General features: G+C 35.1%; 1 protein-coding gene across 1 annotated transcript in view; it reads left to right on the top strand.

Moving 5' to 3' along the window:
- Window positions 1–12646, top strand: part of GTF2A1 (general transcription factor IIA subunit 1) — a 45685-nt gene extending 33039 nt beyond the window's left edge. The window contains exon 9 of the mRNA XM_081229458.1: window positions 8423–12646. Within this exon, the coding sequence (XP_081085584.1) occupies window positions 8423–8530 (108 nt within the window). The 3' untranslated portion in view covers window positions 8531–12646. The remainder of the gene's footprint in view (window positions 1–8422) is intronic.
- Window positions 12647–15965: the final 3319 nt, after the last annotated feature.

Raw genomic sequence — 15965 nt, 5'->3', positions numbered from 1 at the left:
GCTTTGCTGTATTTTGGTAGCAGTAAAAAGTTTTTAAACTAGGTTCTATGAGAATTAGTTATTGATTCCTTGATTTCTTAATTCTTAAAAAGGATGCTACTTCCCAAATATTTTTGTTATAGTTATTGGCACTGTTAAAATTTTGGTTATTTGCTGAAACATTTAATTTGGAATAAATTTTTTTTTCTGGTTATAATCATTAAATTTATAGTAAATCCACAAATTATATTGCATTTTTATAATTTAATTTCAGCAGAGGTCTTTAAAATGTGCTGAAAACTCTAACAGAAGTAGCTGGGTTTTGTTTATAAGCACTACTCATTCAGTAAATGTATATTTATTAAGTGCCTAAATGTGTCAGGTACTGGAGCTGAAGTCATTTATTATACAAGATTTGTGCCCTGCATGCCCTCCTTTACAAATGATGAAAATCTTAAATTTGTGTTGCTTTTATAGAAATGAATATTATAACTAGCCATGTTTACTGCAAACAGATCTATAGGGAAAATGTTAAGAAAATAAATCTTATCATTTCCTAATGAAAAGGTAAAGTCAAGAGAGTTGAATACCAGTGAAATTATAGAATTAAGTTAGTGAGGTCATTGATTCAGAGTTATCAGGGCATCCACTCTTGTACATTATGACTGCTAAGTAAGCACTTTTAATACCCTACACCAAGCACATTATAATAAAAGTAATTTCTCATTACATGCACATAGAGGAAGCATATTGAAGTTAAAACAATGAGAGATACCAGTAAATCTTAATTGCCAGGAAGACTCAAGGGAACTTGTTGGCAGCCAAATTATCCAGGACACAGTTTCATGATAGCAAGATGTCAGATTTATCAGTCAAGAGAGGACCTTTACCTTAGCTTGACTGGAGAATATGCTTCTAAGTATTTTCATACTATAAGTGACGTTGTATTCTCCTTTGTACACTTAATATTTTAAATGCTAAAATTGGCTTGTTTTGCTCCAAGAGACAATATTTTAATGTTTTAAGCTAAGAAATTAAAAAATAGCTTTAAATAGTGTGTTGAATGACAAACAGTTATAAAGTTTGCAGAGATCTAATTTTTATAATCAAATGAGTTCTGGAGACTGGAGGGTTGAATCTTGATGTTTTAGCCAACAGTAAAGAATGGTGTGTTCTGAAATGGGCATGGGTGTGGTTTGAGGCAACTTGAACTTTAGGAGTTTATTTTTGAAGACTAAATTTTAGAATTTCAACAACGAGTCAATTTTAGAAGCAGTCATAGAGTTATTGTATTGCAAATCAAATGAGAACCTTAAACTTAATAATGAGGCAGGGTTCTCCCATAAGTATGGGTAGATAAGGACTGATGGCATCAGGTATTGAATCTTCAGCCTTATTTGTAGGTAATTTTATTTAATATGTTTGTCATTAGGAAATTTCAGAGGCCTTTTTCCTGGCACTCAGGACACTCCTTCAGGAAGGGCTTAATTAAAGGCCAATGAATTGTTAAGTTGTATTTTGTGATTTTATTCAAGTAAAAATATTTACTACTTATTACTCAATATGACTTCAGTGCTTAGTATATGGACTATTATTTGATCCATGAAACTTTTCTACATTTGCTTTTTGCAAGTTGTCTTGCAGCGGAATGCAGTCAGTTTCTTTACTTGTCTGTGGAATTCCTTTTTCCTGGGTATTCAGCACTTGTTTGCACATTTATTTATTTATTTTTTATATATATCACTTGTTTATCTAATTCCATGTCTTTCAGGTTGTAGTCACTTGGTTTGTACTGGAAATAAATTTGTATATCCATTTTTAGGATAGTTAATACTTTCTCTACAGGAAGTCAAAGAAAAGAGGAGACAGATATCTTTTTATTCAAAAAATACTTAAAGAGTGTCTGTGATGTCCCAGGGTATTATTCTAGGAACTTGAGATACACCAGTGAACAAAACGAAACAATCCCTGCTATTGAGAAGCTTACTCTAGTTGAGGGCGACAGATGTTAAAACATAGCAAACAACAAATAAATTACGGTTGACTCTTGTACAATGCTAGAGTTAATCAGCATGTAACATAGGCAGTCCTCTGTATCTGCGCTTCCTCCACATGCATGTAGTCATCCAACCACAGACCACTTAATTCTGTAGTATTTACTATTGAAAAATACCTATGTATAAGTGGATCTCTGCCCTTCCAAACCCATACTGTTCAAGGGTCAACTGTAATTCATATGCTATGCTAGAAGCTGATAATTGGTATGGGAAATTAGAGTGGGAAAACAGAACAGGAACAAAGACTTGAAGAAAGTTAGCCCTGTCATTATTCAGTGGCATAACCTGCCTGTTGTGTGTGAGGAGCAAAAAGGAGGCCAGTGTAACTGGACTTGGGGGAGTAGTATAGTAGTAGATTAAGTCAGAGCTAGGTGAAGGCAGGTGGTGTAGTAGGACATGGGCTCTTACTCTGAGTGAATTGGGAAGCTATTGAAAGGTTTCAAATAGACAAAACTGATATCACTTACATTTTAATCTTTAAAGGATTACTTAGCATTCTTCGTTGAGAGCAGAGAAGAAGCAAAGGTTGAAACGAGATTAATAGAGGGATATTGTCGTAATCCAAGTGAGTGATAATGGTGACTGAGGCTAAGATGATAGTACTGGAAGTGGTGAGAAGCAGCTGGCTCTTGGATGTTTTGAAGGAAGAGTCAACAGGATTTCCTGACTCTTGTATGTTCAGTAGAAAAGGAGGGATCAAGAATGAGTCCAGGAATTTTTTTTTTTTTTTTTTTTTTTTTTTTTTGTGGTACACGGGCCTCTCACTGTTGTGGTCTCTCCCGCTGCGGAGCACAGGCTCCGGATGCGCAGGCTCAGTGGCCATGGCTCACGGGCCCAGCTGCTCCACGGCATGTGGGATCTTCCCGGACCGGGGCACGAACCCGCGTCCCCCACATCGGCAGGCGGACTCTCAACCACTGCGCCACCAGGGAAGCCCCAGGAATTTTTTTTGATGAAGAATCAGACAGAAGCATGGAGATACCATCAACTTGGATGGGAAAGGCTGCAGATGGAGCAAGTTTGGGAAAGGAGAGTGGCCGGTTTTGGACATGTTAAGTTTTGTATCTGTTAGACATTCAAATCATCCATCCTAAGGTGTTAGGTGTAATAATCTACATAGTGTAATTAGACCAGATCTATAAGACCACTTAATGCTGGAGTCTCTGTCCTGAATACTGTTTCACTTTATTGTACTCTATTTTGTTTTAATAAGTGAGAAAAAATTGACACATGTTAAATTTGTATATAGCTTAAGTTAGTGATCTAGAGGAAGGGCATGGGAGTGATTTTCAAATATACAAAGTATTTAATTGTTTTTTAAATTAACTCCCGAAAGGCAGAATTACGATCAATAAGTAGAAGTTTGGAGTAAGCAGTTTCAGTAAGGGGTAAAGTATGAAAGAGTTATAAGAGAGCTATCCCAGGAAGGGATAACTTAATTTGCAGTTCTTTAGCCCCCACTTTTAATCATACTCAAGCAGACACCGAACAGTGATTTGCTAAGAATGTGCCGTGGAGACTGTCTGCACAGGGATGTTAGACCGTGGAATTTTAGCAGTGGGATAAGAAAATACCTGTATATAGTGAGAATTTTTGCATTATTATATGAAACAGCCTGATTAGTAGAAAGCATCTTGGACTGGGGCAAGAGAATCATCTTTGTCACTTAACTGCGATATGCCCTTGGTCATGCCATGGAACCTCTCCAGGCTATAATTTTCTCTTTTGAAAATGAAAGCCTGAAGTGGTAGTGATACTTAAAAGATGATTGGAAGGAAGGGAGAGAGTGAAGTCCTGGAAATCAGCTAAAGGATATTGTAATAAATCATATGACAAGAGGCTGTTGACATGGTAACTAGAAGATTATTGATAGCCTTTTAGAAAACAGTTGCCAGGTGCCCTGAAGACAACTAAAATAGAATTAGAGAGAACGTAATAATTAGAGAAATACTAATATTAGTGTGAATTCTAATACAGTGGGGCCACGGTATTAAAAAGGTCAGCAATATGGAAGTTGTTACTATATGTGAGGAAGAAGAAGAGAGTAGTTGTAAACATGATACCAATATTGAAAAGATAGTGTCCTGGTGGTCAGTAGATAAGAGGAATGAAGAAAAGCCTAAGGTCAAATCAATCGTGTAGACATAAAAGGAGTTACAGAGAAAAGACCAAAAAAATGGTCTAGAAGCATCAGGGAGAACACAGGGTATTGCTGTTTGAAATATTTGCCAGTATAAAATTTCCTGTGAAATGACATATATACACATACCTGGTAGAGATAGGATGTTTTTCAGAGAAATATTATTAACTACTTTAATGAATACAAGTACTGAGAGCTATAAAATAAGTATTACTAATTATAGGTAAATTTATTTTTGAAAAACGCACCTAGTGAACTTTTTTTTTTAAGAGAGGTTGTCAAATTAAACTATTAAAAACCAATTTGACCACAGTGGTATTAAACTAGAAATCAGTTAGATGGAGATTAAACAATATGCTACTGAACAACCAGTGGGTCAAAGAAGAAATCAAAAGAGAACTAGAAAAATACCTTGAGACAAATGAAAATAGAAATACAACATACCAAAACTTGTAGAATGCAGCAAAAGCAGTTGTAAGAAAGAAGTACATAGAGAGAAATGCCTACATCAAGAAATAAGGAAAAATCTCAAATAAACAATCCAACTTTACACCTAAAGGAACAAGAAGAAGCCCAAAGTTAGTAGAAGGAAGGAAATACAAAGATCAGAGTGGGAATAAATGAATAGAGACTAAAAAGACAATAGAAAAGATCAATGAAACTAAAAGCTGGTTATTTGAAGAGATAAACAAAATTGACAGACCTTTAGTTAGACTCACCAAGAGAGAGAGGACTCAAGTAAATAAAATCAGAAATAGATGTTACAACTGATAACAGACATATAAAGGATCATAAGAGACTACTATGAATAATTATACATTTACAAATTGGACAATCTAGAAGAAATGAATAAATTCCTAGAAGCACACAACCTTCTCAGACTGAATCATGAAGAAATTGCAAATCTGAACATACTGATTACTAGTAAGGAGATTGGATCAATAATCAAAAACCTGCCAATAAACAAAAGTCTAGGACCAGATGGCTTCATGGGTACATTCTACCAAACATTAGTACCAATTAATGAATTAATACCAATCCTCAAACTCTTCCAAAAAATAGAAGAGGAGGAAACACTTCTAAACTCATTTTACAAGACGAGCATTACCCTGATACCAAAACCAGACAGGGATGCCACAAGAAGAGAAAATTACAGGCCAGTATCATCCTGCTGAACATAAATGCAGAAATCCTCAAGAAAATATTAGCAAACTGATTTCACAATTTATTGAAAAGATCATATACCATGATCAAGTGGGATTTATTCCAGGGATGCAAGGAAGGTTCAACATCTACAAATCAGTCAGTGTGATACACCATGTTAACAAAATGAAGGATAAAAGTCATGTGATCATCTCAATAGATGCTGGAAAAGCATTTGACAAAATTCAACATAAAAAGTCTCAGCATTAAGTTGGTATAGAGGGAATGTACCTCAACTTAATAAAGGACATATATGAAAATCCCACATGTAACATACTCATCAATGAAAGGCCGAGAGCTTTTCCTATAAGATTAGGAATAAGACAAGCATGCTCACTCCTGCCATTTTTCCTCAACATGATATGGGAAGTCCTAGTCAGAGCAGTTAGGCAGAAAAAAGAAATAAAAGACATCCAAATCAGAAAGGAAGAAGTGAAACTGTCACTATTTGCAGGTGACATGATGTTACATAGAAAATGCTAAAGACTCCACCAAAAAACTGTTAGAACTAGTAAATGAATTTGGTCAATTTCAGGATACAAAAATCTGTTGAGTTTCTATACACTATTTAATAATGAACTATCAAAAAGAGAAATTAAGAAAACAATCCCATTTACAACTGCATCAAAAAGAAAAAAATATCTAGGGATAAATATAACCAAGGAGGTGAAAGACCTGTACACTGAAAACTGTAAGACATTGATGAGAGAAATTGAAAAATACACAAGTAAATGGAAATATATTACTTGCTCATGGATTGGAAAACTTAATATTGTTAAATTGTCCATAATATCCAAAACAATCTATAGATTCAGTGCAGTCTTTATCAACATTTCAATGGCATTTTTCACAGAAAGAGATCAAACAGTCCTCAAACTTGTATCAAACCACAAAAGACCCTGAAGAGCCATAGCAATCTAGAGAAAGAACAAAGGCATCATCCTTCTTGATTTCAAACTGTATTGCAAAACTATAGTAATCAAAACAGTATGGTATTGGCATAAAAAGAGACACATAGATCAACAGAACAGAAAAGAGAGCCCAGAAATAAACCCATTCCTGTGTGGTCAATTAATTTATGACAGAGAAGCGAAGAATATAAAATGGGGAAAGGACAGTCTCTTCAATAAATGGTGTGGGGAAAACTGGGAAGCCACATGCAAAAGAATGAAACTGGACTACTATCTTTTATCACGCAAAATAATCAGTGCAAAATGGATGAAAGAATTGAATGTAAGACCCGAAACCATGGAAGAAAGAAAACAGAGATGAAAAGCTCCTTGATATTGGTCTTATTAGTGATTTTTTGATTTGACAAGAAAGCAAAGGCAACAAAAGCAAAAATAAACAAGTGGGACTACATCAAACGAAAAAGCACTTGCACATCGGAAGAAACCATCAACAAAACAAAAAGGTCACTTGCTGAATTGCAGAAGATATTTGCAAAGGATATATCTGACAATGGGTTGATACCCAAAATATACAAAGAACTCACACAATTCAACATCAAAACAAACAAACAACCCAATTTAAAAATGGGCAGATGGGCTTCCCTGGTGGCGCAGTGGTTGAGAGTCCGCCTGCCGATGCAGGGGACGTGGGTTCGTGCCCCGGTCCAGGAGGATCCCACATGCCGCGGAGTGGCTGGGCCCGTGAGCCATGGCCGCTGAGCCTGCGCATCCGGAGCCTGTGCTCCGCAGCAGGAGAGGCCACAGCAGTGAGAGGCCCACGTACTGCCAAAAAAAAAAAAAAAAAAAAAAACCTCTTAAAAAAAAAAAGAAAAATTGGGCAGAGGACCTGAATAGACATTTTTCCAAAGAAGACATACAAATGGCAAACAGGTACATGAAAAGGTGCTCAACATCACTAATCATCAGGGAAATGCAAGTCAACCACAATGAGATATATCACCTCACACCTGTTAAAATGGCTGTTATCAAAAAGACAAGAATTAAAAAGGATGTGGAGAAAAGGGAACCCTGTGGTACTATTGGTGGGAATGTAAACTGGGATAGCTGCTATGGAAAACAGTGTAAACCTTCCTTTAAAAATTAAAAGTAGGGCTTCCCTGGTGGCGCAGTGGTTGAGAGTCCGCCTGCCGATGCAGGGGACACGGGTTCGTGCCCCGGTCCGGGAGGATCCCACATGCTGCAGAGCGGCTGGGCCCGTGAGCCATGGCCGCTGAGCCTGCGTGTCCGGAGCCTGTGCTCCGCAATGGGAGAGGCCACAACAGTGAGAGGCCCGCGTACCGTGAAAAAAATAAAAAACTGATCTTAAAAAAAAAATAAAAATAAAAAAAAATAAAAGTAGAGCTACCAACAATCCAGCAATTCTACTGAGTATTTATTAAAAGGAAACAAAAACACTAACTATGAAAGATATGTGCACTCCCCCGTTCATTATAGCATTATTTACAGCAGCCAAGAATGGAAGCAGTCTGGGTGTCCATCAGTGGATGAATGGATAAAGAAGCTGTGGTGTATGTATATGTACAGTTGAATATTATTCAGCCTTTAAGAAGAAGGCAGTTTTGCCATTTATGACAATATGGATGGACTTTGCATTATGCTAAGTGAAATATCAGACAGAGAAAGACAAATACCATGTGATCTCATATGTGGAATCTAAAACAAAAAAAGTGAACTTATAGATACAGAGAACAGACTGGTTGGTGATTGCCAGAGATGAGGGTTTGGAGGTAGGTGAAATGGGTGAAGGTGGTCAAAGATACAAACTCTAAGTTGTAAAATAAGTAATCAGGAGGATATAATACAGCATGGTGACTACAGTTGATAACATTGTATATTTGAAAGTTACAAAGAGAGTAGATCTTAAAAGTTCTAGTCACAGGAAAAAAATGTGTAACTATTTATAGTCTTTGTACACCTGAAACTAATATGTTACATGTCAGTTATATCTCAACTAAAAAAGAAACCAGTTTGCAATTGCGGTCATATACAAGTTTGATGTGTGAATGGTTTTTCTGTTGTTGTTTGTTTCCTCTTTTTATTTTATCTCATACATTTTTTACTTATTTATTTAGATACACAGAAGTAAAAACAAATGGAAATTTCATCTCAAGGATGGCATTATGAATCTTAATGGAAGAGATTATATATTTTCCAAAGCCATTGGAGATGCAGAATGGTGAAGAGTTGGTTCTTTTCTTTTATAAATAAAACAAAAGAAACTTAAAAAAAAATTTAAAGTGGACAGTTTGAAACTTGGGACATATACCAACCAAAACTTAACTTCTGCATGTCAGAGAAGTGCAGTAGAAGCAGAGCTACTGGGACAAAGAGACCTTGACAACACAGACACTACTTCTAACTGGCAAGCCATGGAACTGTAGCACCTGGGGTTGTTGGGGTGGTGAGGGTTGGGATTTTGTGTAAGAAAACCGTAATTGTTGATTTTAAATACAGGTACCTGCCACTGGTAATTAGCATGTAAAGCTTGGTTTATATTCCTTCCTCCAACTTGAGTTCAGTCAGATTACTTGTTGGAATGAACTGAAGAAACTTCCCTTCTGATAGATTGAACCGAAACTGCTTATTGTACATGGTTATATTTGGTAAAAATTGCGTGTGAACTTTTTACAAAAGGGTAAGAATATGTGTTGAATTTTAATTCACTTGTATAAGGAAACAATTTAGAACTCTCATAATAGGTCTTAAATATTTTTACTTGCTGTTCTCCTTCAGTAATATATACCTCTTCCTTCCCTGCTTTATGAAACATCTATTTGAGTTAAAGGAAGTAAACAGTGATCACAGTTTGGAGACAAAATTTACCCAGGAATGGGTATTTATTTTAATTAGGTTTTGAGATTCATTAAATGTAGTTTAAAGACTTGGGTCTCATCTGAGTTGAGCAGAATTAAAATAACTTCAATTTCCTAACAGAAAAATTGTATTTGTTTCTTTTAGCACCCCCCCACCTTAAAAAGAAACCCCAGTGGCTCCTCAGGAATACAGTGTTATTGCACAAAGGTACCATCTAGCTGAAATTATATACATATGAATAGATAGATTTTCCTGTTGGGCTAAAGAGTATATGCTTATATATGTGTTTAGTCTTTAAGCTAAACAAACACTTAGATAACATTCTGTGCATTGATTGAAGCATTGAGCAGGTGGTGAGGACCTGGATTTTTATTAAACAATTTAGTAATTATAAAAAGTTTTTTTGTGTTTACTAGTAAAGAATTTTAAAATGATTCTAAGTGAACACACTTTTAAAATGCAACTTTGTAATTTGAGGGAGAAATTTTGGGATTAGAGGAGGGTGGGCCACTAAGTACATATTTACCTCTCTTTCGTTTGGTGGCCCTTCCAGGCCATTGTTAATATAGACATAGGCTCCAGTTTGCACATCAGGAAGAAAGCATAGAAATTTGACTTGTATATTAAAAATAATAGAAATATAATATGATATTAAGAATGCATAGCTCTGTATTCTGTAAGGGGCTATAAAGAACAATGTGGCAGTGCTATGTTCAGTGTGAACGAGTTGCTTGGGAGAACTGTAGGAACTTGTGTATTCACCTTTGTTCTTACACCTAATTCTTTTCATGGTTTATTTTGACAAAATTCACATGTGTTTAACTTACTTGTATATTGAATTTTTTTTAAGTCTTCCATTTTTGTCTTCCTTTTATTTACCTTTGTGTTTCCAGAAGTAACATAGAAACACTTTAAAGTACATTGCAAAGAAAAACTGTGAGGTATTATATATTGTTTTTCCTTTTTTAACACAAATCTTTAAACTTTCTTGAAAAGGCTAATCTTTTCTCTTTTTTTGCCTGCTTCCCACCCCACATACCACCTTGGTCCCTTTAACTTATGTTCTGAACTTTGGTATAACTGTGGTTTCTAGCATGCTAGTAGTTAGGTTTTATTTAGATGCCATAACTGGTGATACGGTTTTAATTTTTACTATATTAATTTAGTTTTCTGGAGGTTTATTTGTTTACCCCACTATGCTCAAAGCACACACAGGTTTTTTTTTGTTTTTATTAATGAGACTGGGAGGAGAGAAGGGAGAGGGGATAAAATCACAGAAGTCCTGTTGTTTGTTTGCCCTTGAGTATAGTTGCTAGTAGGTTTATATTTACCCAGTGAAGAAGTCAATGACCTGAACTACCTATAAAAGTTTAGCATTGCTGCAGTGTTGATTAAAACCCTTTTGCTATCTAGTAGTTCTTTTGCTACTGAACCTTGGATTACTGTATGATATTCAGCTTATATTTTGGGCTCTCTATGTAGACGAAAACATTCATATTCATAATAGAATTGTATACTGGCCTGTTTTTATAACATACTCAAACATGAACAACCACTGCTTTCAGAGTGACTCATTAGTGTTATTTTGAAGCAGGAAATAGCCATTTATATTTGCACCTGTGTATATTGCATATTAATTATGACATACTTGGCAAGTGCTTTTCTTTTACCTGTGAATATTCTGAAAGCTGGTCCAAACAACACTGCATACCAAATTGTGCTCTTATATATTACTGCATCGTGTTCCTTTTTAGTCAAATAGCATGTTTTAGTTTTATTATAGTGGCTTGCTATAAGAATGCCACTTGCTTATCTTTTATTGTACTTGAATTCTTAATCATACTTTTAACATTTTATTTAACAAATCGTTTCATTAGGTTCTGTCATTCCTTTGAAAAGGCAAGGATTCCCACTTTCAGAATTTTGAAATGAAAATAACGTGTTTATTCAAAGAGGGAAAATAGTTCAGACTTAGTATTATGAAATAAATAAAGGTTTCAGAAAAGGATTTGTTTAGATTTGCACAGATGGTGATGGCACCTTTAACTAAAAAACAATCAACAGTGCTAAGGAAAATTTACGCAAAAGTACTAGATAAAGTGTGGAAATGCGTGCCTTTCAGTGTATGTACTCTTTTTTGGTGGTCGTTTGGATAATCAGACCATTTGAATGGCTGAGAGCACATTTAAATTCTGTGGAGCGCCACATTTAGCTGAAACAACTCTTTAATGTGCAATTAGTTTCTAGAGTAAAATGTCTGTTATATGAGGGGGATCTTTATATTGGGCTTTTATATTTTTTTAAATGTTCACATTTCTTTCTATTAAATGCCATCATAATACCACGTTTATATTGTTGCCTCTCTTAAAATCAAAGCCACCTTGATGTTATTCTTTTAGGGATACATCAAGATTTGAGCAGTGTGTATAGTGATTAAAATGTGTTCTTGAAGAGCATACTCTAATAGACTGGCTTAGACAACAAGAACATAAAAATATAATAGCTTTTGTATAAAGATTTTCTTTTGCTGTATGAAAATCAAGGATTTGGTTTTCTTTTTTTCTGGCTTTTATGGAGGAATGAAGAGGGTTATCTCCTTCTAAGAGTAATTTTTGATTATCTTATAGCAATAACGTCACCATTCTTTTCAGAAGATAAATACACCTTGTATAGGAAATCAGACATAATTTTCTTGGGAATCCCCTTTATAACTTAGCTTTTTCTTCCACTTGAGAAAATTCCTATATTTTCAGATTATTTCATCTTGAACTTTTTTGAGCTTTTGTGCAATGTAATATTTTATTGATCCATCTTTGTACATTTTCATTTTATTTCATATGTCTATTTTCCACCTATCTGTCTGAATCAGCTATTTCAGGTTTTGAATTCATTGGTTAAAAAATAGTTGCTTTATATATCTCCTCATGGGTTTATTTTAAATACTTTTGCATTTTAATCTGTTATGCTATGGAAATTATTCCGAAGTTTGTATTCCCTTTTTAAACCTGCCTTAGTCTGGTTTTTTGGTCATTTTTTTATGGTTTAAGGAAGAACACACCAAACTTGATATTTTTGTTTATTTTGAGGAACAAGATAAACTTGTTTTTTCTTCTCTCTTAAGGGAAGAACTACATTGAGTTAGTAGCTACTATTTCAAGTTTCTTTAAATCATCCAGTATGTATCAGGGCTACAATTGGGGGGAGGGGCTAATCCTTTTTGCTGTTCTGAGCTACTATTGTCAACTGCTGTTGTACATACTGTTATGTGTAAGGGCGTAAATATATTTATTATGTTTGTAAAATTCATTCTGTACAATTGCAGATCAAGGTTGCTCTTCTGTGATATATGGGATATTATGTTTTAAAGACCATCTTGGAATACAATTAGAGAACTTAGTATTTTGATGTACTAAGACCTATTTTAAGTTTAATATTTTACCTTTGCAAAAACTTTAATTAAAGATGTTATTTAAAAAAAGTAATGCTGCTTGCTTTGCTTACTAGTTTATAACATTGTTATATAGATAACTGAGTAAAACTATACAGTTTAGAAAGGAAAATTCTTTACATTGTTAGTAAGTTCCATTTATCAAAAAAAGGTATCGTTAAATCTGTACCTTTAAAATAAGTAGGGTGGGATGTCAGTCTGAATATTAAACTGTGTTATAAATTCTTAGTAGCTTTTAAAGAGAATAGTTGTAATTTCTAGGCACATAGGAATTTAAATTGGGCTAAATTCACACCAACAAAGTGTAGCTAAAATTGATATAATTAACATACTGTATTAAGTGAGTATTTCTACTCCGAAGAATAGATTATTTAGGATAAAATTATTTGAGGACATACTTGTTCTTTAATTCCACCATTTAGCCATATGTTTTTCTTTTAGTTCAGAGTTTGTAAATAATTGCATAAAAGGAGAATCAGATTATTAAGGCTTGTATTACATATTGAATATATTTTGTGTTATTTTAGAAGGTATTAAATAATTAGCAAGTATTTTAATTTATAGTTAATTCAAATGAATCATTAAGAAGCTTGCTTTTTTGTAATTTTTTAATCCTGTTACGGACTACTTTATCTAGGAAACATGCAAATTTTAACCATTAAAACAATCATAATAAAGATATTTTGTTTATTGCCAGAAAATCTTGTATTTTTGCAGTTTAATTCAAGCTCCTACATTGATGATCTTAACCTTTTTGGCCTCAGTTTCTCCATATGTAAAATGACAACAATATGGTTTTGAGGGTTAAAGATAATACATGTAAAGATTTTCATAGTACATAGTAAGCACTCAGATATCCCAATTATTTACTTAATTTCATAATTATGTAATTTAAAATGACCTGTGGAGCCGAAAAAATGTTTTTAAATGGTCAAAAATAGCAAAAGAGAATGTGGTCTGATTTAAGGAGGGGCAGTGAAAGATTTGGATACAGCCAAACAAATTAAGCCTGGGAGGCTGAGTTAGTGAAGCAGTGCATCTGTCTGTAGCAGGAAGTGCCTGAGGGAAGAAGAGGGAATGATGGGCATGGACAGGAATAATGAAATACACCAGAAGGCTTTAAGCCTTTTTTCCCGTAAAGTAAACATTTCTTGAACTATATGTCTAAAATAGATTGAATTTTCCCAAAGCTAAAACTGTAGTAGCAATGCAACATTTTAAGAATTGTATGATTTTCCTAAATATCAGTGGATTCTGCTCATTTCATTTATGGAGAAAATGATAATGAAATATTATTGTTATTGAAAGACATTGAAACTATGATTACATCACTCTGAGTCTGACCTGAACCCCTCTCCTAGTGATTGTTGTCAATCCTCTTTCTGGAGGCAAATGACCTTTGTGTCAATGCTCCTACTTCGCAACCAAGGAAGAAGATGCATATATAAATAATTGGTTACTTTTTTTTCTGTTCTGAAATACAAATTTTCTTAGTTTGAAAGGAAATCGAGCACAGAGCACGTATTAACTCACTCATTCAACTCTTTTTGGTGATCTCCCATAGGCCAGGAATTATGATAGTATTATTGGATGAGCCAGAGGTGAGTTAAAATGGTTGCTGCCTTTAAAAGCAGTGAGGTTGGATTGTCTGGTTTCTAATCCCAGTGTGGATTGGGTTGACAGCAGTGTGAGCTTCAGCATGTTACCAAACCTACTACCTCATAGAGTTGTTGTGAAGATAAGATAATGACATGATGCATACATTGTATTTAGCACAGTCCTTGGCACATGTGTATATATCCATATGTTTTAGTAAGGCATAATGGTCACAGAAAAGATCTTAGACTGGCTAGGTTACTTTTGTGAGTTTTCCTTATCTTCCTATCTTAATAGAAACACGTTTACCGTGTTGATGCTTCTGCAGATTAAAGTGAGAGATCAGAGGACTTAAAACTAGCAATTATAGAGAGCATTGAGCGTGCCAATGGAGATAGTTCTAGAAGCTTACTTGTAATTGTGGTCTTCACGTTGGAAATGAATTCTGTGTTCTTGAATCAGGAATGTTCTGGATCTTATCTTCAAACTTCATCTTTCTGAAGGTTGTTGAGTTGAAATGATCCCAGTTACCTCCTGATCACTTCTGGAATAGCCTGCTTTCTTAAACACAATGTGACAGAAATGGAATTCATTCTAATTTCTATTTCCCCACTCCCAAACCTTGTGTGTATCAGTGACTACTGTTCTCCCAGTCACTGGGATTTGAAGCTCAGTATCATCTAACCTAGTCTTCACCATTATTAGGAAATAGTTCCACTGCCTACCAGGTGCTCAAAACAAAACCCACAAGTTGTTCCTGATTCCCTTCTTTTTTTCACTGGTATCTAGTCTGAGTCACCCCACAACCAGACTGGCATCAACTAGTCTGACAAAGGTTACACTTGGCCTTTCCTATGAAGGGAGAACCTGGGGCAGCTCCCTCAACTGGATCTCAACTTGTGTCTATCAGAGCCCCTGGCCTTGGCCTGCCTCTGTGACAGGATGTGGGCCCCTGCTCATTCTTCTCTTGCTGACCCTGACTTTGTAGATTTGTCTCACTAAAGCCCATTTCTTAATATATGTTCATGTGGAAGTGAGTCACAGTCTGGATGCACAGGTGGCAACTACATAGGGGGGACCCACCTAGTAACACAAACACAAAGTTCAATTCCTAAGCAAGGCATTTACACCTGATTTTCCCCTATGCCTGCAACATTCTCCCTTTAGATCTTTATATTCCCATTGTCAAGAACATTCCTTTTGCTTCTACCATGCTTTGTCTTACATTGACATCTCTTGATTTGTCCTTCCTCATCCCAGGTTTGCTCTAACTCATTTTTTATGAAGACAATTGATATTTTTAATATAATGGACTCTTAAAAATTAATAAAATACTCCATTAGGGAAAATACATATATATATAACAAGTCAATTCATCTAAGAAGAAAGGCAAATGTCAATTAATTGACCCTATTAATAATTGAAGGAATACAAAATAAGACAATAATAATAAATCATTTTTCCATCTACCCAATGACCAGAAAAAAATACCCTTTCATGGTCAGGGTGTGGATAAATGGACCTTATGATGCATTGCTTGCCGGAGTGCAAAATGGTAACAGCTTTCTGGTGGACAGAGGGAACAAGAAACACAAGTGCTTCAAGTCAGGACAGGGGGATGGTATCTACAAGGTGCAAAAGTTATCTAAGAGGCTCAAGTGTAGTGAGCATGGGAGAGGACAGATATTTGGGGGAGAAATAAAAAGATCCATATTTGATATATTAAGTTTGTGGTGCCCGTTAGACATTCAGGTTGA

This window comes from Mesoplodon bidens (assembly GCF_964165515.1).
Source record: "Mesoplodon bidens genome assembly, chromosome: 3".
Lineage (NCBI taxonomy): Eukaryota > Metazoa > Chordata > Mammalia > Artiodactyla > Ziphiidae > Mesoplodon > Mesoplodon bidens.
Note: the sequence above shows the minus strand (reverse complement) of the source record. Positions and strands in the feature narration are given on the sequence as shown.